This window comes from Dermacentor andersoni, chromosome 3 (assembly GCF_023375885.2).
Source record: "Dermacentor andersoni chromosome 3, qqDerAnde1_hic_scaffold, whole genome shotgun sequence".
NCBI lineage: Eukaryota > Metazoa > Arthropoda > Arachnida > Ixodida > Ixodidae > Dermacentor > Dermacentor andersoni.
The window spans coordinates 198,678,719-198,704,830 of NC_092816.1; the positions used below are offsets into that span (position 1 = coordinate 198,678,719).

General features: G+C 45.0%; 1 protein-coding gene across 1 annotated transcript in view; it reads left to right on the top strand.

Moving 5' to 3' along the window:
- Positions 1-26,112, top strand: part of LOC126524380 (venom metalloproteinase antarease TserMP_A-like) — a 67,764-nt gene that overhangs the window by 9,958 nt on the left and 31,694 nt on the right. The window contains exons 3-10 of the mRNA XM_055067274.2: positions 4,767-4,887; positions 6,133-6,198; positions 14,848-14,975; positions 19,031-19,102; positions 22,399-22,523; positions 22,671-22,720; positions 24,918-25,026; positions 25,104-25,235. Of these exons, the coding sequence (XP_054923249.2) occupies positions 4,767-4,887; positions 6,133-6,198; positions 14,848-14,975; positions 19,031-19,102; positions 22,399-22,523; positions 22,671-22,720; positions 24,918-25,026; positions 25,104-25,235 (803 nt within the window). The remainder of the gene's footprint in view (positions 1-4,766; positions 4,888-6,132; positions 6,199-14,847; positions 14,976-19,030; positions 19,103-22,398; positions 22,524-22,670; positions 22,721-24,917; positions 25,027-25,103; positions 25,236-26,112) is intronic.

Here is a 26,112-nt window from a genome sequence, read left to right on the forward strand (position 1 = left end):
AATTATTACGTGTGAGCATGACCTGCAGCAGCCGACGTAACACCGAAAAATGCGCAGTCATACATTTTATACACCGCACTTACACACTATACACACACCGCGAATTTCTGGCCGCAAGGTCAGAAATTCGCGAAATGTTTTCAGCGCTAAGCGACAGCGCAAGGCAACTGGCGGAGAAGGTCTCCCAGATTCAAAGCGAGATGCCCTTTCAAGCTGAAAGTATGAACAAACGTGTGTCCAAAATAGAATCGTTCCTAGAGAACGTCATGTTGCCAATCCCTGGTCCTAGCGTCAATGTCGTACCACATACTACCATTGGGTCCCCTATAACTGGGGACAATTCATCCGCAGAATATGGGGACAAAAGTAGACAGCAACAAGATGGCGGGCTCAAATGAATCTTTTCGCATTTGGCAATGGAACTGCAGGGGCTTTCGTAAGAAGAAAGCGCCTCTGCAGCAGTACATTCGCAGCAATTCCGAAAAACCACATGTAATCCTTATTCAAGAAACCCTATCTGCTGAAGTCAATTTGTCGGGATATCAATCGATTCTTGGTCAAACTGGGAGGAGAGGCGTATGCACCCTTGTAAGTCGTAAGCTCACATATATCACTCACGACCTGGGGATGGCCACTTGTAAGGCAGAGCATGTGATGATAGAAATCATACCAGGCCGATTGAGACGCCAGAGCGTTTTCATTATTAACGTGTATAGTAGCCCCAATGACATTCGCCAGCGTTTCAAAGCGCTTCTGAGGAAGGCAATCAACCTCGCCGAGAATAATCTTTTGGTGATAGCCGGGGACTTCAATGTCCCGCACTACGCGTGGGGCTACATGTACAACACGGTCAAGGGAAAGGAGTTATGGCAGAATGCTACAGATTTGGACCTTACGCTCGTCACTGATGTCTTTTCCAACCAGAATGGGAACATCTTCATGCAGGGACTCGACTCCGGATTTGACGTTCGTCAAGAATTTGTCAAAGGTGCAATGGACTAACACTGCTGTTGATCTTGGCAGCGATCATTATATCCTCGACATGAAAACTGTTTACAGCGCAAACACATGCAACCACAAAGTATAAGGGACAAGACACAAGCGCGGGAGGGAGGTGTCCTCGCTACATATCCTCGCTACACACTTTCCAACAACACCTAAGAGGCCGAAGGAGTTCTTCTTCACGGATTGGGACAAGTTCCGCTAGATAAGGAATGAGCGCCAACCTCCAACCACTAGACTGAGCCTTGAACAGTGGATGGACCAGATCAGGGAAGATATCAAGAGTAACACTCACAAAATATGCACGGACCTTCCCGTGGAAAAGACGGATAGTCGCCTAGCCCATCTACTAGAGGCTAAGCAGTCACTCCTAAATCGATGGAAGGGCCAACGGCTAAATCGCAGACTACGCAAAAAGATTGCTGAAGTCAATAGAACCACAGAGGAGTACTGCCAAACCCTCTCAAAGCAACAATGGGACGAGGTGTGCAACTCAGTTGATGGTCAAATGCGGAATGGTCGAAACTGGAATCTTTTAAAGCATCTTCTGGACGACACCAACACAAGGTCCAACCAGCAGCATGTGATGGCAAAGCTTCTGCATACACCCACACGAACCAAGACCACGGAGGAAGTCCTGCAGAACCTAGTGGAGAAGTACCTCCCTGTTGGTCCCCGGCAAGGGGCATCGGTCGCTTACGCAGACTACCTTGGGCCACCCAACTCCGAGCTGGATGCAGACATCAGCACGGAAGAGGTTAGGAGGGCGCCGCATGAGCTTAATAACAAGTCTGCTCCTGGTCCCGACGGCATCACAAATAGGACCCTCCGTAACCTGGACGATCACTCGATAGAATACCTGACAGAAGTCATCAACGAGACATGGAAGGAAGGCAAGGTCCCGGAAGCATGGAAGCGGGCACTTACAGTACTGATCCCCAAACCTGGCAAATCATCAAGCCTGGACAACTTACGACCAATATCGCTCACATCCTGCGTAGGCAAGGACGCGGAACATGTCATACTCAACATGCTCACGAGGTTCATCGAACACAAGGAACTCTACCCCCACACGATGATTGGCTTCAGGGCAGGTCTGTCCACACAGGACGCCATGAAGCTCATCAAGAGTCAGATAGTCGACAATGACACGCGGGACACTCGGGCCATTTTTGGATTAGATTTGGAGAAGGCTTTCGATAATATAGCCCATCAATTTATACTGCAATCGATATCCGAGCTTAGTCTGGGCGTAAGATTCCATGATTACGTCAGGTCATTTTTGCACTGAAGAAGAGCGACTCTCCGCGCAGGAGACATGATCGCGGAAGAGGTGGAGCTTGGAACAAGAGGCACTCCACAGGGCTCGGTGATCTCGCCCACTTTGTTTAACCTGACCATGATCGGCTTTTTCAGAACACTCTCACGAGTCGAGGGCATCAGGCATACCATCTATGCGGATGACATTACCATTTGGTGTGTTGGAGGAAGTGACGGACAGGTTGAGAGTGCGTTACAGGACGCCATCGAGGTCACGGAGGGCTATCTACGACCCACGGGATTAAACTGTTCGGCTAAGAAGTCAGAGCTTTTACTCTACCGCCCCTTAAGAAGAGGTCGTAAGCCCATGGGCTGGAGACCACTGTCTGACAGCACCATTTGTCGTCACACGGGCAAGGGAGACAAGATTCCTAGGGTCGACGCAATAAGAATACTCGGCATGGTAGTCGAATGTACTGGCTCAAACGCGCAAACGATAATCAAGCTCACGACCAAGACGGACAACGCAGTACGTCTCATCCGAAGGATGGCTAACCGCCATCATGGCCTTAAAGAAGACAATCTGTGACGGTTGATTAACGCCTTTGTGCTTTGCCACTTTGCCTACGTGGCGGCTATGCACAGATGGCAAAGAGCAGAGAGGAACAAACTCAACACGTTGCTCAGGAAAATAACTAAGCGAGCCCTGGGTATACCGATCTTCACTAACACCAATCGCCTCCTCCAGCTAGGTGTGCATAACACTCTGGAGGAGATTGCAGAGGCTCAGGAAAGAGCGCAACTTGCCAGACTCTCCACGACCGCCGCCGGTAGGAGGATATTACAAGAGCTCGGCTACCCACCGTCTGCAGAAGCACCAAGAAAATGCCAGTTACCACGGGACATACGAGATTTGATCTCCGTATCGCCGATACCAAGAAATGTACACCCTGAATATAACAAGGGTAGAAAGAAAGCAAGAGCTTCAACCATACTCAAACAGATCCAGACAGAGGGGCGTAGAGCCTGCTTTGTTGACGCGGCCGCATATCGGAAGGGGTGCTCCTTTTCTGCAGTAGTGGTGGATTCCAAATACAGACTCACGAACTGTGCATCTGTACGAACCGGAGATCCGGCGATAGCCGAGCAGGTGGCCATTGCCTTGGTGATGCTTGATGACAGCAGCGACGTCATCTACAGTGACTCACGGTTGGCCATTAGGGCATTTCAGTGTGGAGTGATCTCAGAACAGGTTTTTGGGCTGCTTCGTAAGGCAGGTCCGGATAGAATCAAGTATCACTTGCTTACTTGGTTCCCAGCCCACGTTCGGCACATGGCGGGTGTCCCCACGAACCTCAATGAGACGGCCCACGCTGCCGCGCGCGCACTGACTGACCGCGCTGGCGCTGTAACGGCCGAAGAGAGAGTTACGCATGGTAGGGACGCGCCTGCCACCTATAATGAACTTCTTAAACACTTCTATCTCTCGCGGCGACAATACCCTCCTCCTCACCCCAAGCTCACTAGGCCTCAGGCACTGACATTCAGACTGTTGCAGACAGAAACCTATGCCAACCTGTTCACGTTGCATTCGATATATCCGGAGATTTACACTGATGACGCGTGCCCTGCTTGCGGGGATAGATCCACACTTTCGCACATGCTCTGGGGATGTATCTCTATAGCAAGCCCTGATCTCAGCTCAGCTAGGTGGGAGGCGGCCCTCCGCAACCCACTCCTGGCTGAACAACGTTGGGCTGTCCAGCAGGCCCACGATGCGGCTGGCAGGCTAGGCCTGTCGGTCCCGACGTGGGAGCGGCCCGCGACGTGCTAATACGCGTTCTGTAGGACTGCAAAATAAAGGTTACTCAATCAATCAATCAATCAATCTGTACAACATAAATCTTCGTTGTTTTCTCTCTTCTTTCGCTTGTACTCATAGCGGCTAATTCAGCGCAACCAAAGGATGCAATCTTAAATTGCAATTTGGTGTTAAACTGCAATGAAAGCCCATTTGGTTAGAGTATAACCACATGGGCCCCTGTATTCTTATTTAGAATGACAAAGATCGAATAGTTAAAGGAGCGCATGATCGCCCCTTTGCTTTATCGCCCACCAATAAATCCACATGTGAAGATAGAATGTACTAAATTCTTTGGAGGTCCACAAAATATTTTAGTCAGCAAATGAAGAATGACATCACTACTCATTCCAGTTACCGTTGGTGCTGAAGTACCTGAAATCCTACGTAAATCTAGCAATCTTCAATTCGAGAGGTTTGAATGTTAATTTAAATAGTAAGAGAATATAAACTTTATTTTCATTTTGTTCAACAATATTCATCAATATTCAACCTAGGGAGGCGCCCTTAGTTCAGGTCACCATTGGCTTCCTCTGATATTTGATTTGCGCTACGCTTTTGACGTCTGGCTCTGATTCTTGATAGAAAACAATATTTATGTGTTTTACTGCAATCGATTACGTTCAAAATATTTTAACCATAGGAGGGTGTGATCAACAGCAAGCTGAGGATAAAGCCATTACCCGGAAACGAACGGTCGTCGCGAGGTCGGGTGCTGCATAAGGTATATGAAGTACACGAGAGCCTAGGACCTTTCAGGGAAGGTAAGGAATCTTTCTTTCTTGTTGCTGAGACTTTGACAGGTAGATCACACCCAATTTGGATATATTCTATGCCGGTAATGGAGTTCATCAGCCAGCTTTGGCCCATCACTTGGTTCAGGAAACAATCGCGTGAAATAGGTAGCAAGGCCTCAGTGTGCGCTTATTGGCTATTTTATATGCCTGGACAAGCCACAAGTTACTATGGAAAAGAGCTGGGATGCTGTCGCGCGTGAGTTTACAAAAGCATTTTCCTTAAAGGACACAGTTAGATGCGCAAGTGACGTACTCATAAATGTGTATTCCTCGGCGATTCGGCATACTGGGAATGCTTTTAAATGTGGTATCGTGACTGTAAGGTGCAGTACTAACCTTGGGTGCACGTGTTTTATCGAGTGCATACGTCTTGCACTGCCTTCAGAATACATATTTCGGCATAGTGCAGCGTCGTAAGACTGTCGCATGAGGGGACAGTGCAATTTAGGATGTAAAGTCAGCGATTCAAACTATATGAGACGAGCTGAGAGGGCGACACAGATTGGACATGACTACATAAAACATTTCAGTATCCTGCAATCTGGACAGTAGTACTTAAAAACGCTCAAGTGCGGTGACGAAAATAAGATTCATAGATTGAGGTAGCATTTTTCACATGTTCTAGTGTAACTAGTTGTCTTCTGCTCAGCCGTATTATGCAAAATCAATACTAATGGTCATTTCATAGTGGCGCTGAGTGCCTTGTTGTTCAAGCAAATCCGGCGGTTATCTTTGGCTAGACAGGCTTAAGTACGCCACTCTCTCGAAGCGCAAGTCAGGAAGCGTTTGACGCTTGAGGCCGAGAGATGTAGTAGCACTGCTGCGGTCCCTCCTACTGCTCGTACCCTGGCAATACGTAACACAGTTATTTTACGATTGTTCTGCTCTTTTTGAACATAAAAATATACCCTCGCTCTCCCTCCCACTTCCTGTATATGTACATATATATATATATATATATATATATATATATATATAGAACTTGAGTGGTGCTACAAGGTAAACAGAACAAGTATTTAATTTCGACAGTTTCGATCGGTGGACCGATCTTCACCGCGCTCTACTGCCAAATGTCCTCTAAAATGTCGACACCAACGGTCAGAAGACGTGCATTTCACTTGTCATTGTTTGTAACTGCTGTAAGAAATTGTCGCTTAGTAATTGTAATTGCCTGGCTAACTTCACAGTTCAACTTTCCTTTTTTAATTTCAGGTCGGATGCTAGAGCGTTCGCAAAGCGATGACCAGAATAATAGGCGTCGCCTCAAGCCTCATGCGCGTGAGTGCAAATTTATTTCGTAATCATGGCAACGACAGCTCTACCTGCTCAACCACTTTTGCCGATCATAAAAGAGTGATGATAAGATTACCATCAGTAATGTTTCTCTAGACAAAATTTGCATGCAAGTAACTGTTGAAGAAATTCAGAAGAGAAAAAAGAAAGGATATTATTATGCGCTTTAGCACACCGCTATTGACTCAGTGGGTCACACCGATCTTGAATTTCATTACAGTAAGCTGTCCTTCGCTTGACAGAAGTTCAAGGTGTTCCTGATTCTATTTGCGATTACCTTACTAAATAGTTTGTAGAAAACTGACAGTAAGCTGATCGGTCTATAATTTTTCAAGTCTTTGGCCTCCCCTTTCTTATGGATTAGGATTATGTTAGCGTTCTTCCAAGATTCCGGTACGCTCGATGTCATGAGGCATTGCGTATACAGGGTGGCCAGTTTCTCTAGAACAATCTGCCCACAATCCTTTAACAAATCTCCTGTTACCTGATCCTCCCCAGCTGCCTTCCCCCTTTGCATAGCTCCCAAGGCTTTCTTTACTTGTTCCAGCGTTACCTGTGGTATTTCGAATTCCTCTAGACTATTCTCTCTTCCATTATTTTCGTGGGTGCCACTGGTACTGTATAAATCTCTATAGAACTCCTCAGCCACTTGAACTATCTCATCTATATTAGTAATGATATTGCCGGCTTTGTCTCTTAACGCATATATCTGATTTTTGCCAATTCCTAGTTTCTTCTTCACTGCTTTTAGGCTTCCTCCGTTCCTGAGAGCATGTTCAATTCTATCCATATTATACTTCCTTATGTCAGCTGTCTTACGCTTGTTTATTAACTTCGAAAGTTCTGCCCGTTCTATTCTAGCTGTAGCGTTACAGGCTTTCATACATTGGCGTTTCTTGATAAGATCTCTCGTTTCCTGCGATAGCTTACTGGTATCCTGTCTAACGGAGTTACCACCGACTTCTAGTGCACACTCCTTAATGATGCCCACAAGATTGTCGTTCATTGCTTCAACACTAAGGTCCTCTTCCTGAGTTAAAGCTGAATACCTGTTCTGTAGCTTGATTTGGAATTCCTCTATTTTCCCTCTTACCGCTAACTCATTGATCGGCTTCTTATGTACCAGTTTCTTCCGTTCTCTCCTCAGGTCTAGGCTAATTCGAGTTCTTACCATCCTATGGTCACTGCAGCGCACCTTGCTGAGCACGTCCACATCTTCTATGATGCCAGGGTTAGCGCAGAGTATGAAGTCCATTTCATTTCTAGTCTCGCCGTTCGGGCTCCTGCACGTCCACTTTCGGCTATCCCGCTTGCAGAAGAAGGTATTCATTATCCGCATATTATTCTGTTCCGCAAACTCTACTAATAAACTCTCCCCTGCTATTCCTAGTGCCTATGCCATATTCCCCCACTGCCTTGTCTCCACCCTGCTTTTTGCCTACCTTGGCATTGAAGTCGCCCATCAGTATAGTGTATTTTGTTTTCATTCTACCCATCGCCGATTCCACGTCTTTATAGAAGCTTTCGACTTCCTGGTCATCATGACTGGATGTAGGGGCGTAGACCTGTACAACCTTCATTTTGTACCTACTAGGTTCACAACAAGACCTGACACCCTCTCTTTAATGCTATAGAATTCCTGTATGTTACCAGCTATATTCTTATTAATGAGTCATCCCACTCCTAGTTCTCGTCTCTCCGCTAAGCCCCGGTAGCACAGGACGCGCCCGCTTCTTAGCGCTGTATATGCTTCTTTTGGTCTCCTAACTTCACTCAACCCTATTATATCCCACTTACTGCCCTCTAATTCCTCCAATAGCACTGCTAAACTCGCCTCACTAGATAATGTTCTAGCGTTAAACGTTGCCAGGTTCATATTGCAATGGCGGCCTGTCCAGAACGAAGGACCAGGCAGGATTCCGTAAAGGCTACTGAACAATAGACCATATTCACACTATGAATCAGGTGATAGATAAACGTGCGGAATATAACCAACCCTTATATTTAGCTTTCATTGATTACGAAGAAGCGTTTGATTCAGTCGAAACCTCAGCAGTCGTGGAGGCATTACGGAATCAGAGTGTAGACGAGCCGTATGTAAAAATACTGAAAGATATATATAGCGGCTCCACAGCCACCGTAGTCCTCCATAAAGAAAGCAACAAAATCCCAATAAAGAAAGGCGTCATGCAGGGAGATACGATCTCTCCAATGCTATTCCCAGCGTGTTTACAGGAGGTATTCAGAGACCTGAATTAGGAAGAATAGGGGATAAAAGTTAATGGAGAATACCTTAGTAACTTGCGATTCGCTGATGATATTGCCTTGCTTAGTAACCCAGGGGACCAATTGCAATGCATGCTCACTGACCTGGAGAGTCCAAGCAGAAGAGTAGGTCTAAAAATAAATCTCCAGAAAACTAAAGTAATGTTTAGCAGTCTCGGAAGAGAACAGCAATTTACAATAGGTAGCGAGGCACTGGAAGTGGTAAGGGAATACATCTACTTAGGGCAGGTAGTGATGGCGGATCAGAATCATGAGACGGAAATAATCAGAAGAATAAGAATGGGCTGGGGTGCGTTTGGCAGGCATTCTCAGATCATGAACAGCAGGTTGCCATTATCCTTCAAGAGAAAAGTGTATAATAGCTGCGTCTTACCAGTACTCACCTAAGGGGCAGAAACCTGGAGGCTTACGAAAAGGGTTCTACTTAAACTGAGGATGACGCAACGAGCTATGGAAAGAAGAATGATGGGTGTAACGTTAAGGGATAAGAAAAGAGCAGATTGGGTGAGGGAACAAACGCGAGTTAATAACATCTTATTTGAAAACAAGAAAAACAAATGCGCATAGGCAGGACATGTAATAAGGAGGGAAGATAACCGATGGTCATTAAGGGTTACGGACTGGATTCCAAGGGAAGGGAAGCGTAGCAGGGGCGGCAGAAAGTTAGGTGTGTGTGTGTGAAAACATTTATTGGAATGAGGTCCGGAGGCTCGACTTCTTAAGTCAAGGCGGGCCGCTCCCACGTTGGCACTGTTAGGCCAAGCCTTTCAGCGACATCATGGGCCCTCTGGACGGCCCTTAGTTGGTCCTGAAACAATGGGCTTTGATTCCTTTTCTCCCACTGTGTCCATTCTTCAACGAGGTTGGGGAGAATCGCGGGGCACCCCGCCAACATATGTCTGATTCCAATGATGCCATTACAATCGTTGCAGTCCATCTTAATCTCCCTCTCTGGATATATTTTGTTAATGGTGTACGGTGTGGGATATGTACCTGTTTGCAATAAGCGCAGTGAGGCTGCCTGAGCCCTGTTCAATTTTGAATGTGGCAATGGGAATTGCCTGCGTCTTAAATAGTAGTGTTTGGTAATGTCATTGTATGTTATTCAATAGAAAGTAAGGTGGGCGGATGAGATTAATAAGTTTGCAGGAACGACATGGCCACAATTAGTACATAACCGGGGTTGTTGGAGAAGTATGGCAGAGGCCTTTGTCCTGCAGTGGGCGTAACCAGGCTGATGATGATGATGAAGCTGTCCAACGCCATGGTTCATATTAGTGTTGTGAGGGAGATGATGGTTCAAATAAGCTAGACGACCACGGAATTCTTTGTTCATCCGGGCTTTTATCTGTCATTCTAGGATACCTCATATCCAATAAACTTTCAATTCGTTTGTGTGCCCTGCAACACACTATCACCCAGTTCTACTTACTCTGATTGCATTTTTTCTCGCATAAAATTTAATACTTGTTTTTCATTTCCATCCGTCGTTCTAACCTTCTCCTAATGGCGTTTGTGAGTAAACCATGGCACGATTGAGCATCATCAGCACCATCTGCATCGTCACTGTGCTGCTTGCTCTCGAGATAGAATCGACACCTCGGGGTGAAATAAGGCATCTGCCGTTTCCTCGTCTGTTCTTATCGGTATACAATCACCCGAATACAATTAGCGAAGATGCGAGGCAGCCTTCTAACACGGAATCCAAAGCCAAACACTGCATGCATGCTCCTCTAACATTGCCTTACCAAGCCATCGTTGGAGGCTCACCCCAATCAACGTCTGTCATAATGTCCAGTGTCCTGTATCATGCGACCCTAGAGCCTATAATGGCACGAATCTTACGATATCAGACATAGTTTGTTCTAGCGAGAACGCATAAACACACTAAAATGGCTCGACTTCACGAGCCAAAATAAAGGAGTTTTTTTTTTTTCATTTACCGTACTCTACTGGAATCTTCGTCACTATTGCAATTTCCAACAGCTCTAAAGAATCTCTTGAGAAGTGCTAGGTCCACCGCTGTGTACGAGTTCCGTGCTGAGGAGAGCATGCACGGACGTGCTCATAACATTACAGAATATTTCATCAGTTACGCAGACCACGCTGTGCATTTATGTGGGTACACTATCTCACACATAACTTAATCCGAGGAGCTTATCACACATGAGAAATATCGACAGCAATGCTTTCAATTATTTTTCGCAAATCATACGTACGCTGCTGCCGTACTTAAAAGCCAATGTCAGAGTTTCGACGTACTGCACGAGCATAAGTCAGCTCATTGCCTTAGCCCTGGATTTTACAATATAAATCTGCTAGCTGCAATTGATAATGTTCCGCCTTATCAACGCGAGCCGTCATCTCAACTTTGAAAGAGCACGTTAAACGCACACTCACGACATTTGGCCTCTTCGTATCACAAGATTGCGTCTTTTGCGTCTTGTGACACCACGACAAACTTTTCGCTGCTCCTTACTTAGAAGTCGACTAGTATTTTCTTCAGCTCAGCACCTCAGCGCTCCTATGATCAACTTCAAGATAGGGGCAATAGGAGAGAGAGATATATATATAGAAAAATTCACCGAGAATTACGGTACTCCGTAATGTGAAATTTGAGCGCAGCCCTGCACGTGTTTTCATTTCGCGTATCAATATTTTCTGTTAAGATTATATAGGTTTATAATAGGAAGAGAATGCTGTGATTAGCGCGCTTTGTTTGAATACATGCGACGTGCGCTACTCTGGCGTGATGTCATAACCATCGTCGCCGAACAGCCTGTCTTGCGCGGCACTACGCTTTCCTTCTCACATTTCCGTTCCACCGACGACGAGAGCGGCCCTTCGTCGCGGGGAAATTGTGCTATCAGTGTCAGCGGCATCAACCCCCATGGATTGTCGCGTCGAGCATTATTTGGAGCCGCTCGCCGTCGCCCCTTGCAGGTGTAGACATACACGTCACACACATTGGCATTGCGCACTTACCTGAGCATCAGATGCTGAGCACAGCAACCCTGGTTCACCCATGGGAGTGCACATGAAATCGCCCACATGGCAGCGCATACCGCGGCCGCTGGCAACTCAGCGCATGCGCCAGGCCATTCTACCGCAACTCCACTTTCCGCCTCATGCTTTCCCTGTAGCCTCTTCCACCACTTTTCTCCTCGCGCGCTCTCGTTTCATTCTTTCCTCCGCATTCGCTTTCTTCTTTCGCGTGTGCGCGTTCGTTCGCTTATGAACTATAACGCTGCCAACGAGACACGCCAACGCTCCACTCAGGAACGGGAGCTTTTGAGCTGCGCTTTAAATAGGGAAGCAAAGACAGGAATTCTAGCCAGTGTAAGTACCGGCTTGCTACCCTTTGCTCGGGAAAGGGTTAAAGGGAATAAAAGGTGATAGAAGAAACGAACAAAAATCAAGTGAGAAGTATTCACACAGTTACGCGATGCTACGCACTGCAATTGTGAAAGTCGATCGCACGATTGACAAGCCCTTAAGGATTTGAGCAGGATGCTTAAGACCTAGCGGGCCGAAACCCGTCTGGACCAGTGTGTGAGAGCTTATTCTTCTGTCAAGCAACGATCATACACTTTTTTGAGCGAGAACGCGAACACTCTTTTGCGACAGTGTAATGGGGACAGTAACAGAGGAGGTGACTAATCGTCTCCTCGCAGCAACAGCTTTCGAAAGCAGGGCTGTCGGTCATTCCAACGTGAAAAGAATAGACATTCGTGAATGCCACGCCGAGCAACAAGAAAGGGGATTAACTGAATGACTCTATTTTTACAATTATATCATAGGAAGCCAAGAAAGACACTAAGGACGGCATTAGGGGAAGTACTTGGACATTTTAATGGAAATACATGGAAATGAAAGTGGATGAGAAAAACAACTTGACGAAGGAGGCGATGGATCCCACGTCATCTCATTACGCGTGCGATGTTCTTCCCAACTCAGCTACCGCAGTGCCATTTGCCCATCCGATTTCTTGGGTATTCACGTTTTACTACTAGAACTAACCCTGCAAGTGTTAGCCAGCACCGCCACTCAAAGACCTTGACGGTGGATGTGGGACAACCTTTATGCTGCAGGCGTCACGAGTACGCTATTCTTTTGTATGAAGGCAACTGGTCCATAAACCCGTGCATGCTACCTGAAATTATCAATGTTGCCGGATTCGAGACGCTCGTTATATAACGAACGGGAAGTGGGGGTTGACCATGGCGCCCGCTTTTTATAATCATGTCAAAAAAGCCAACAAATAAACAAACCAGGTAGTGAAACATAAAGACCCAAGAAAGTGCAAGCGTAAACGGCCCCACAGTAGCTCAAATGGGAAAACAGCATAACAGACGTGAAATCGTTCCCCACCTACGGGAAGTTGTTTTAAAACGAAAGCTTTACTGGCCGCGAACTTGCGATTTCGCCATGGCGGTGCTCCGAGGAGGCACATGCCGTCACAACGCGCGCCTCACCGCGGATATTTCTCTCTCTTCTTCCCTAGTCACTACTGCGCATGCGCCACTAGTAGCACCGAGGCTCAGGCGTTCCGCCACTGTGCAGCACCACGCCTTTATCCCGCCTCCATTTGGTATGACGTCACACCACGTTCCTCGTCTTTGCGCTCCCTTCCGCTCGTTTCGCCAGCTGCGTCGCATGCCTGATAACGTGTCGTTGAGGCGGCAGTTGGACGGCGATAATTCTGATAAGCAGGTGGAGGCCTGGAATCGACATCGGAATGAGAGGAAGAGGAAATGAATCACCCAGGAAACAGACGAATAGCGAGCCGAACGACTGGCTAAGACGCCGCAACATAGCTAGACAACCAGACTACCCTGGACTTGCAGTCAAGATTAACCAAGGCTAACCATACTATGCCTTAGCTTTCGCTACGTATATCCTGTCTAAGCCACTGCCAATTTTTTTCATTGACTTTCAGTTCCATTAATTTATAATTTTTTTGCTTCAAATAGTAAGTTCAAGTAATTTCACCATGCTGTCCTTGGTGTATTTATTTGTTGTCTTCTTATGATATGATTACAAAAATCTGGCCCCTCGGTTAAGTCCGTTTCTTCTCATACATTACCCAACGAGGGTCTCGAATCCGGCAACACTGATGGCTTCAGGCCGCATGTGTGAGTTTATTGACCAGTTGCCTTCAACCAAAAAGATCCGGTGCTCGGGTCACCTGGGGCAGAAAGGATGGTCCACATCCACCGGCAATGTATGTGAGTGGTGGCGCTGGCTAACACTCCCAGTGTTAATCCTAGTAGTAAAACATAATTACCCAAGAAAGTGGAAGGGTGAACGGCGCCACGGGAGATAACTTGCAAAGAGCATCGCACGCGTTATGCAAAGACGTGGGATCGTTCCCCCATCTGCAGCAAGGTGTTTTAAAACGAAAACTTTACTGGCCGCGAAGTTGCGGTTTCGCCGTGGCGGTGCTCCGAGGAGGCACATGACGTCACAACGCGCGCCTCGCCGCAGATATTTTTCTCTCTCTTTCTCGCTCCCTTGTCACTACTGCGCATGCGCCACTAGTAACACTGAGCTACAGGTGTTCCGCAACTGCGCAGCGCCACGCGTTTCACCCGCCGCCGTTTGGTATGACGTCACACCGCGTTCCTCGTGGTTGCGCTCGCCTCCGCTCGTTTCGCCGGCTGCGTCGCATGCCTGATAAAATGTCGGAGGATTGAAAAAGGCCACAATGCTACAGTAAGGCTTGAAATTGCATCATGAGAGAAACCTTAGCGAATTCTTGTGAAAACACATATTCAACGCTATTCGTTCGGGTATTAAGAAAAGTACGGATAAACCTTTTTGCATTCCATTGATGTCACAGTGAAGTGAACACGCCTTTCTACTTACAAGCGTCATTTTTTAAATATTATTTGAAGTTTCAAGCGCTTTTCATTCTTTCAAGAGTTTCATTTTGTTGCTAATCCGGTTTGCATTTTTTTACGAGCATGCTACTCACATGTGTGCTTATTCTCATAATTTAAGGGATACACTATCTGACCGCCTTTACAAAAGGTTGGTTGTTAATGTGAGCACGTGCAATCGCTTTAATCATTATAACTGTGATGCTTGTTTTTACAACAATGGATGCGATTGTGTAAGCGGCCTCTCTATAACACACTGCTGAGTCTGACGAAGCGCGTGCCACGGGCAAAACGTTTGTAATGACGTGTCTTTTTATGTGTGGCAGTTATCTCCTTCTTTATATGCATATATATAGTTAAAACAAAAATATGATATATTTATATTTTTAGACACGCCAAAATTCAGACATATATATTAACCTTTATTATTACTTTATTTCTTATTCCTCAACGGCTCAACGCATAGCGGAAGCACGAGATATGAATGTTAAATTGTTTATCGTGGAACTTCACGCCATTTCCGACAAAGCGCACCAAGTGAACTTCAAGAAGAATGACGATTTAATCGCCTATCTGGCTGTCATGTCAAATGCAGTAAGTATGGTCATTTTGTAAATAGGTTACTGCTTCTAGTTTTTTATCAAAATAAAAGCGAATGTGGTTAGTTATACACTTAGAAGACCACAATATATGTTTGAGTTCAACAATGGGGTCTTATGAAACAGTATATTTTTGATTGATAGATGAATAGATACTATGAGCGTCTCCTCTGATACGGGGCAGTGGGTGGTTGCGCCACCACGCTCTTTTTTTTTTTTCGGAATCGCTAGAGCGACTGGGCATTTTTCTACGGCCCTTAGCGACCATGCCGAGAACTAGCCAATCGATGTTCAGTCTTAAAACGGTACAGGTTCTGCCATAACGCATGCGCTGAGGAGTTGCGTCGTAGTTCGCAAGTCGCCGCGATACCTCGGCGCTCAATTTTAAAATAGAAAAACAAGACGGCTGCCGAAAACATGTGCTCTGCGTCATTATACGTGGCGTCGCGGTAGAAAAACGGCAACTTAACATTTTATTATTTCGTGCAAGAAGCAGACGACGCTCCCCGCAGGGCGTCACGGATAAGAGACTTGTGCATTCCGAAGAGGACACTATCGCGATTTCTTCAAAAAACTTCACTCAGGGCGACATTCTGCCATCGATGGACAATTCGTTTCTTTTTTTGTACATTTTGAACATCATGTACGCTTTCCCAATTGCAGAGTGTACGTTAGTCTACGAAGAGAGCTTTACTACCATAATATATGCATACAGATGTACACCTAAGTTTAATTTATTTTTGTTGGGTTTTCCGTCCGAAGTTAGTGCTGCTAGTGCATTAAGTAGCAGGAATATTGTCGCTAATGTACTTCTGTCCGCAGGCACGATAGCAGTAAGAAATAACTAGTCTGGAAGGCATGAAGTAATAGCATGTTATGACGCGAGGCGATATGTCGTTTTGTTAACGTGCCTAAGTTTTGCGATGCAAGCACAATATGCTGTCTTCTAATGACGATATAATGTAAAATTAATCCGAAATGTGACGTTAGCCCTCCACGACTGGTAAAAATTTTCGGGCAACGCCGGAAGCGCTTGTTAGTCGCGCGAAGTTGCGAAAACTGCGACAACTCCCCATCTGATATGAATATACTTACTGAGTATGCCTGATTAGGCCGGACACCGAAAAAATGTTATTTCCGGTTCTAGACATTTTTCACCAGTACTCTTTCAGTATTGGTTGACCATTTGCGGGTTGCGCCCACTGTGTCTGTCTGAGAAGCGACGCCACCAAACCGCGAAAGCTTAACACGTAAAAGTGGCGTGTACGCACTAAAAATTGATTAATCGGCAGAATAACTTGTTCGTAATAACCAGAGCGTACTTCCTCCTGAAAGGAACAGAAGATAACTCCAGGCTGATCACTCTGGAACCGCCGATCGGAGCTGCCGGGGACAATGCATTTCTATGGGATTAATTAAATCTTTGCGCGGCTATAGAATATTCTCGAGAACTTTAGGCATGCATGCGACATTGTACTGACAACTCTTATTCGCTGAAGGCCCATTTATGGAAGGGGGCGGCATCTTACGCTATCCCTTCAACGATTCCCCGAATTCGGACCAGCGACAACAAGCTAAGCAAAGGGAAGCGAACCAATCGCAGATGCCAAAGTGATTCAAGCGGTTCGGTATACTTTGACACCGCTAGCTCGGCGTTACCAAAATCCTATACATTTCTGCGCACTCGTTGCTTTTCATCACCGAGTTAGATAAGAAAAACATGTCTATCGTCGCCATAACATAAAGCTATTCCAAACTTTGCTATTCCAATTCTGCCATCAGACCTCCCCGATTGGTCAAAAACTTTTTCGACAATGCTCACATCGCCTATCTGTCACGTGACGTCACGGAAACCACGATAGCTCCCCACCTGATATGATGTGTGCACGCTGATTATTCACGATTAGACCTAGCAAAGAAAAATATTTCTGATTCGATGCCTTTTAGGTAATAGCACTCGGCTATTGACCAAAAGCTTTTGGGCTGCGTCCACTTCACCTGCCTGTCGCGCGACGTCACAAAACCGCGAGAACTCACCGCGTCAAAGTGGCGTGTACGCGTTAAAGATGCATTAATATGTCGAACAAAGCTAAATTTTCTTCGGAATAGCCGCAGGCTGCCGCGTTCCGAAAAGCATAAAAAAATGGCTGCCACCGATCGCTCAGGCACTGGCTACTCGCACCTGCCGGAGGGCTTGGTTTTATTTGCGTACAATAAAACTTTCTGCTTGGCAGAGTAATGTTTTCGAGCACTTTACGTTCGTTTACGACCTCGCTCTGCCAACTCTTCTTCGCATCCGTTTTAGCGGCATGCTTAACCTTCCCTTGCATGCCACCGCGATTTTCGACCAGCCACTGCAAGCTAAGTAAGGGAAAGCGGACCAGTTGCAGATGTCGGCACCACAATGCTCATCCGGTTATCGATTTTCAGTGTACGGGCTCGGCACCATCGAATCCCCCTCCACTTGAGCGTGCTCCTGGCCTCTTCTCAGCCAATTAGATAAAAGAAGCCGCTCGGTGTAGGCAATTTTATTCGTTTTTAAAGCGAACGAAAATGACCTCCTATAGACGTGGATATTGTTTAATTGGTCCGTTCAGACAACCGTGCGGGTCACCGCTCGATACTTGCGTCGGCGGTTACGCAAATTTGACGTCAGAAGATTGGAATAAAAAACAAATTGTAATAGTTTTACGTCATAGGGCCCCAGGTACGCAGTGCTATTCACTTTGAAAGAAAACAATAGTGGCACCCTCTAAATGAGGAGAGCATTTGAGGAGAGCATTCAAACAACGCGGCGGTTTCTCGCCAGATGCTTGCGCCGGCACTTACGGAACTTTGACGTCAGGCGATTGGAATCAAGTCAGAATGCAACAGATTTACGTTATACGGCTCTAATTCAAGGCGTTGAGTTCCCAATTTATTCGCTCGCAAGAAATTCATGGGCGACTGCAAGCAGTGCCCATTACAGCTTTTCAGCATTCGACCCGTCCACAGATTGGTTGGTTTGCTTTCCCACACTGTGTATGCGGCTAAATTCCGTTACAAATGGTTTCATTCGTTTCCAAATCATGCATCTACACGAATACGAATGAGTTTGCCCAAAATAAACAGTCACTAACTTCCCGAAAGCCGTCGGAAGAGAGGCAACGTGCAACGATATGGCATTGTTGACTTATTTTCTCAACCTTCCATTTGGTTTGAGACTCTCAAAGGGCGGCGGGTGCCGCCTATGTTTTCTAGCCCGAGCCTTGTGTTGAACTCTGCGTACTGTGAACGCGACGAAGCGCCATTCATCCGACGCTGACAATCTCAAATAAAGGTACACGCCAACTTACAAACGGAACGCTCATTTGCTTTTATGTCAAATGACACTCACAAAGTAACTTCAATCTTTTTACCCTCGTCCTGTGCGCGCATAGCTGGCGTATTTAGCTTCTGCAAGGATGACAGATGGTGTTGCCTAGATATTTTGGCATTTTATGTTATATACTACAATAGGAGTTGCCGCGCGGAGTTTCCCATGAAGGTCAAAAGCAGTCAAGCATGTTACCTCTAGAAGTAAAACAACGCCGTGGAGGTGTGCTTACACTCTTCGTTGAGGCCCGGTAGGCTGAAAAAATTGCCGACTTCAATCCCAGCTCGCTTGAAAGGTTTGTTTTTAAATCTAATGTGGCTCACTGAGCAAACCGGACGTTTGCACGTAAAGCGCCACTATTTCTATGGTTCTGACTCAGGAACCCTGAGACTGATCGAATGAGGTGATCGGCACTGTAGTCAATAAACTTATAAGAGCCGTCGTGACAGGCCGCTGTGACGCTGGATGTCGTTGCAACATTTCTTTATTTGTGAAGTGTTTCCAGCAAATATACCTTTCTGGAGTTGCGAATAGAGCCGTGAACTGTCCGATGTTTTTCGGCACCTCCGCTGTGTTAAAGTCGACCTTAACCCGTATTTAGCACTTGTTTCTATACTGGCAAACGTGAAAAAACAAATGCCTCTAATTTCCTGAGATTATGTCATCTGACAACAGGAAAATATGCATTATTTCAGGTAAATTTAAGGTACCTGGACATGCAAAATCCAAGAATAAAATTCAAGCTCGTTGGAGTAAGCCGAAACCTGGTAAGTACCCTAAAAATATTTACTGCATGTGGAGATATGGTATGGTATGAAGAACTTTACTTACGTCCTGAGGGATCAGCCTGGGACTGATGCGGGCCGCTCCCACGTCGGTACAGAGAAACCGAGCCCCTCTGAAACGCCAAGTGGATCTTATATGCTTCGGTTCAAAATAAAGAATGAGGCAGTATAACAAGCCTTTAACGCTTAGACGCATTGTGAAGGGTGCCCAAAATCACATTTGTCATATAACCTTGATCGTTGGGCATATCATGCTGATGATAGGAATATGCGCTGATTGCGCTGACTAAAGGCAGACCAAGGAATTCGAGCGACGTTTTGGACGGGCCGTTCTTAGGAGTGAGACTTAGTGCGGCGAGTGCCTCAAATGTGAAAGTTACGGTGGCCAAACTAAAAAAAAAAATGGATGTCTTATTTCGCAGCGTTAGGAATCATAGAGGTAAGCAGAAAAACATTTCAGCAGAACTCATGTCATGATGTCTGTCAACGTTAATGCGATTAGAATTCAAGGCACGTAGCAACACGTATTGGTAAGCATGTCTTTATTCGGTCATTCTGAGGTTTCCATTGCTTCGGGTAAGTTACCAACTGCACATATGCGGGGTTCCGTCTTCCGGCTCGGAAGCTGATGAGGCCCTCTTAGGTGGCAAGTCCTAACAGCGAGGGAGGCTCTGTAAACGGTTATGCATATAATCGCGATTGACCTCGTAGGGGGGGGGGGGGGGGGGGCAAAGAGCAGCTGTTACATGTTACATTTTGTACTGTGTGGTGTTGCGCTTGCGCTATTGATTTGTCAGCCATTGCGGCGTTTCATGGGGTAGATAGCAGGCAACGGCAGCACCTCAGAATGAGGGAAGCAGAATCAGAATGCTATTTAGAATGAAGCAATGATTGATAAAAAAAGCAATAACGCTATTAAGGGAGGCAGTTCGTATGTACGTAGAAGCGCAAGGCTGAAAACACAAGACAAACAAAGGGAAGACAAAGGAAATGGCGCTCTGGAGCAACTGAAGTCAGGCACGTTATGACCTTCTTATCCATTGACTTATTCAGCTCAATATTGGCCCAAACGTGTTGTCTTGGGGTAATGAATTTCTTTCCAATCGAACTCAATATGTCAGAGCCAATAACTATTCATCTGATTCATCACCAGTTACATCCAGTGTGCCAGAAGGATCCGTCGTGGGGCTTTTGCTGTTGTTGGTTTTATTGACATTTACATTATTATATTAACTGTGTAAATCATGATCAGTTAATGTGTTCACAAATGATAGCGTAATATGCCGCAATATTATTGACTCTGGCGTTTGATATAACCTGTAAAGGGATCTCTACAACGTGTCACTCTGGCCTAAGAAATGACTCATGAAACTTAACGCTAGCAAGTGTAAATCGATGCGCGTAACACATGCGATCAGCAATGGCAATTAGTGTAGATATGTACAGAATGACGTTTTGCTTGCATCAGTTAACACTCGCAGATGCCTTGGCATTCACATAGCTCATTATCGGTGATGAAATATACATGCTATTTATATTACTGCTAACGCTAATCGCATGTTGGCATATCGTCGGCATTTCTACTGTGCCTACTTCCGTAAAGGTTACGCTCGAAAAACTCTAATTCCATCAAAACTAGAATACGCAACTGCTATTTGCGATAACAATCAAGCATCACTAACCCTTGCCCTTGAAGCGATTCAAAACCGACCAGCTCGCTTTATTTTATCTAACTGTTCCTGCCATTGCAGTGTAACAGTATGAAAAAAAGAAACCCGGGATCTTCAAGACTCTTCATTACGCCGGAAGTGTTCTTGCCTTTGCCTATTCGACAAAGTTTATAACTCCACCTACGTGCTGAGGAATCATCTTATCACCCAAATTTTATATGTTTTGTCGCGATCTGACCACAGATATAATGTTGCCGTTCCATCCTGCCAAGCGCACAAGTGTCATGATTCTTTTTGACCACGCACAAGTGTAGACTGGAACCACTTTCATGCATCCATCATTCACATCGCAGATACATGTTCAATGAAAACGGCAGCCTCCAAGGCTATCACATAACATTATTTTTTCTGTATATAGTTGTCTGCATATTATTTTGCTTTGTTACTGCTACTTTCTGTAGTTTCTTCGGGCATTGAAAGTATGTAAAATAAAAATAAATACTGGTCCTTTCTGTAGTTTCTTTGGGCATTGAAAATATGTAAAATAAAATTAAATAGATAAGCAAAAAAATAGTGTTTATTTCCCGGAAGAGCAGAGGAGGAAAATAAACAAGAAGATAAAAATATTTGAACTTCAAAGCAGAACATTTGTATAGCTGATCATTGTGAAGATGATGGAACACGCTAGATTTTGAAGCAGCCTGCGTTTTTCGACGACCATCCCAAACAGCAACTAATAGACAGGTCTAATAGACAGGTTAATAGACAGGTCTATCAAGTGCACTTCAGTGAACTGCAACCACCCCGTGACTTGAACACGATTACTCTCTGGTCAAGGCATATCTTTACTCTTGTCAACAAAAACAAAAGACAGAAAAAAATAGAACGCCTGCTTGCAGCGTGTGTTGACGGGGATGCGTGTGCAGTGGGCTTACTCTGTCTTTACTGGCCATTTTCATCTTCATACACTTGGTCCTTTCTCGAAGTAAACCGCTCATTCATTTCAAGTGGTCGCGCTCTCCTTTTTGACGATGCCTGCGTGTGAAATCGCTCCGTTAGAATAATGCATTATCTTAGTTGGAGCCACTTTCTGTGCCGCCTTCAAGAAAAATTACGCTGTGACATTTAAAACCGTGTTTATAGGCGTAGCTAAAGATAAGACTGACAGAGGTTATGATAGAGTCTTATTACATTAACGAGGGGACGATGCATGTATCAGCGTGCCATGTTTATCCCTTCCACGTAAGAAGCTTATTTTCTTGGCCACTCCCTCTGCATGATTTGGAATTAGCATACCCATTTGATCGCTACACACACACACGCTTTGTTGTTTTTTAGCATGGTGGCCACCACCACGTCACTTGCCTATGCATAAGCACGTTTTTTTTAAATAACATACTTTAAAAAAATAAAGCTGGCGTCCGTCCTGTCGTATGTGTTCTCTGGCGGCGACTAGTTTTGGTCGTAGATTTTATTGAGCATTGTAACCTCCAAACACGCCATACATTTTAGCGATTCAAAGAAAGCCGTGATAACACTTACGAGGGTCGAATACGAACAATTATCGTGTGCACCTATCGTAAGACACTCCTCTGTCTTTTCAAACAGAACGACAGTTTTGAGAAAGTTGGCAAAGGCACAGTGGAGTCGGAACCGACTTTGGATGGATTGGGAAAACATTACAAGAAAAGGAAAGTGCCAGGGAATCCTGACCTGGTATATCTTGCGACTGGGTGAGCAAATAGCACATTCTTTTGCCTGTCTTAGCGCAAGCGAATAATGAGACCAAGGAGTGCCCATTTACATAGTTAATGTTCGCACAGTTATAGCGTTGCATTCTTATGTAACACGTTCTGATAAAACACGAAATTTACTTGCAGCCTCGACATGATTGAATTTGAAAAGGGGAAAATGATGTCAGCCATAACAGGTAAGCCGAAGTGCGTTGAATGAATAGCACGTTACGGCACGCTTTGTTTTCCTGCTTGGCAATGTCTTAATAAATGGGGAAGGGCGCCGTGGGCTTACCAAGTGCGGCAATCCATTAATGAGCTGTGTGTCAACAAGCAGCTCTACCATTACCGTTTTATTTATGCGAATGATTACTCTGGCACGTAACAAATTAATTGTCCGTATTGTTCTCACTACAAAAAGGAAGAACTTGAAAGTCCTCCCTTGCCATGAATCCTAATTTGCTAAACCTAGCCATTTGTTGTCTCAATAACCGCCGCGTCGCCTAAGCGGTGACCTGGTCCCAGGTCGCGACAGGCGCTTACCGATAAAAATAATTGTAAAAATACGGCTGTACTTAGATTTAGGTGCACGTTGATGTACATCAGATGGTCGAATTTAATCCGGAACCCCAACCCTACCACATTCATCATAATTTGGCCCACGTATGGGGAGGGCTTAACGCCTGCTTTACCTCCGCGCGGTCGGCCTGGTATTGCGCTATCTCCGGGGTAGGCCCACGTATGGGAGTTTTTTGCTTACTACACGAAACTTTCCTGGGAGGGTTGAGGTATACAGCTTCGCTGTAAATCGTTCAGCTCCTTACTGAGTTTATGCAACCTCTGCCCTACTGCAGCTACTGTCCTCGTAGGTTTTATTCATCCTTGTTTCTTTCCGCCACCATCGCGGAATCAAATGTGGAACTGTCATGTTTGATAAGCCAACCTTTTACCCTAGGGAAATTACTTGCCACTATTTTCGAACAGAATGTCTCCGAAAAAAAAAATTATTAGTCCGCGCACGCAGCTTTCTGCTAAAGTTGTGTGCGAACAACAGTGCAAGTGTTCACCTTATAGAAAATTCTACAATTCGGTCGAGAGTACTAGAGATATTCACTATACTTACGCTGTAAGTTCTCTCACTAAGATATAGCAGCACTGCCAGAGTCGGTGTAGTCAATTAATTCCGAATTTTAATAGCTAGTGCACAGGCTCCGCAACACTGACCAGCATTGATTTTATTTAAGCGGTAGTGTATCACAATATACCTAGAAAGAGGCCCAGAAGGCAAGGTATCACGGTAATAAAAGAAAAACTGATTGTGGAGGACCAATACCCGGTGCTTATTCAATGAGTCCATTAGTCTTGCATTGCACTCCTGTACTCATGCCGTTTTTCTGCTTTAAATAGAATTACAGTCGAATCCCTTTATGATGAAGTGATTTGGGCCTTCCAAATCATTTTTTATACAGGTCCCGTCGTAAAGGTCATGCAGCGCAATATTCGCTACAAAACAGGAACAGAATTAGAATTATTTCTTCGTTATATGGGTCGCTTAGTTGTAGAGGTGTTTGTTTTGGAGGCGCAAAGCTGTATCTCCAAAAACACCCATTTTTGTTTTAATAGTTGTCTAGTTAGCTAAGAAATGGTAAATGCTAAGAAGGAAACGGGTGCGGCGCGTTTAGTGCGCGTCATTTGCGATATAATTTACTAGAATTATTCCCGTTGAGAGAAGCCCTATGGTTGCGCATTACATTTACTGCATAACGGTTAATTAAACGGTCAGTACAAGTAGTAAAAGTTATACAGGAAAAGAGCATCATGGTATTAAAGTAGCATTATATAACACCCAAAATGAGCAAACCATATTGAACAGAGCTATGTTGTTATAACTACGCTAACTTCTGCGGTTACTCAGAGAATGAGTCAACAATGTCACCTAAAATGTGTGAAAGGTGCAGAGCTGACCGTGTCGAAGTAAGGTATGCGATAATGGGGGAGCAGTAAAAAAAAACAAAAGCGAAGATTTCTTCTTGACCAACAATAAGTACTGTGAGAAATGTAGAGCATTATACATACGATTATATATAGCAGCTATATTTTCAGCGATCGTTTTTCTTTTTGCTGCGGAACTATGTTTCAATAGATCATCTGGATATATCTCCTTGTACTAGCAGACAGTCTTCAAGTCTATAGTACAAATCGGGTAATATTGTGTTTCGCCTGGAAACCTCAAAAAAATAAATTGATTCCAGATCTCAATGCGACCCCGAGCTGTTCGCTTTCATCTTTCACGAAAGCTTTAGCGTGGTATTTAGGAAGTCTCTTACGCAGACACGTTAGTAGACTACAAAAATAGTTTTTTTTCTAATATAATAACTATTTTATTCCCATGAGGCCTTGCATATAAAGGTGAAGTGTGCCGTAGGTACCCTGTCGGAATGGGCGAAGACATACCTACTACCTATTCTGGAGTGAAAACAATGGCTCACGAACTCGCACATATGTAAGTTTGTTTCTCTTCCAAATAAGTCAACTTCGTACTTCGTAAAAAAGCTATCTGTTCCTTCTTCCACAACGCAGACTGGGATCACCACATGACGGTAGTCCGAAGTGCCCTTGGTCTGAAGGATATCTCATGAGCTATGTCGACGGAGGCACAAAAAAGTACCGGCTTTCAAAGTGCAGTGAAGAAGACATACGAAACGTTGTGCAGTAAGCTCAAATATTTTATTTATCAACCCATGAAGTCTATAGCACTACCAGAGTTAGGACAGTCAAAGATTTTGAATACAATATTCATTATCTAAAGAACACATAAAGATACCAAACACTGCCACAAATTAGAGGTAGCGAGAAATGCAGCTGTGCGAATATTTTTTTCCTGTGCACCATTCGCGCAGACCTACACCTTGTGAAACGTGAAAACTCATCATAACGTTTCTAAACAAGACGACGCGCTGCTCTCCATTCGTTGGTCGGTGCCAACCATTTAGCTGCCCCTGCTTCGCAAACGGCTTGGTTTGGTAGAATGGAATGTCTACTGTTACGTGAAAACGTGTAACAAACATTATCGCTGGCGTGATGCGCACCGGAAGCTTTGAAGCGTCTGGTGCTTTCAAACGACAGCATAGAACAATGTTTTGTATTAATAACTGACACTTCCTCAGACATTCCAAATTTCTCACTGCATGAATCCATGTCTCAACAATTCGCGTGTTTTCGAACTCTTCCGGGAAATATGGGAAGTGTGTATAATGTAGTTATACCTTTTCGCGGCATTTTACAACAAGCACGTACAGTGTAGCAAGGCGTGTGTTAGGGCCGATTGGTTTATTATGCTGAAAATTTGACTAAATGATATTAAAAAATGGCACACGGAAAACATGGTAAAGCAAGGGCGATCGGCCTACAGCCAGTCCTGCTCTCCTTGGTCAATGTGCCCTTTTTTGCTTCATATATATTTATTGCGCACAATGTGCAGTGTGCGTGCCGCAGCGATCGTTGCATAAAAGATCCTTCTGACATCGTTATTAAAGACACTGTATTTACATGCAGAGCAATCATGCCGCTGTCAGCAATCGTAATTAAG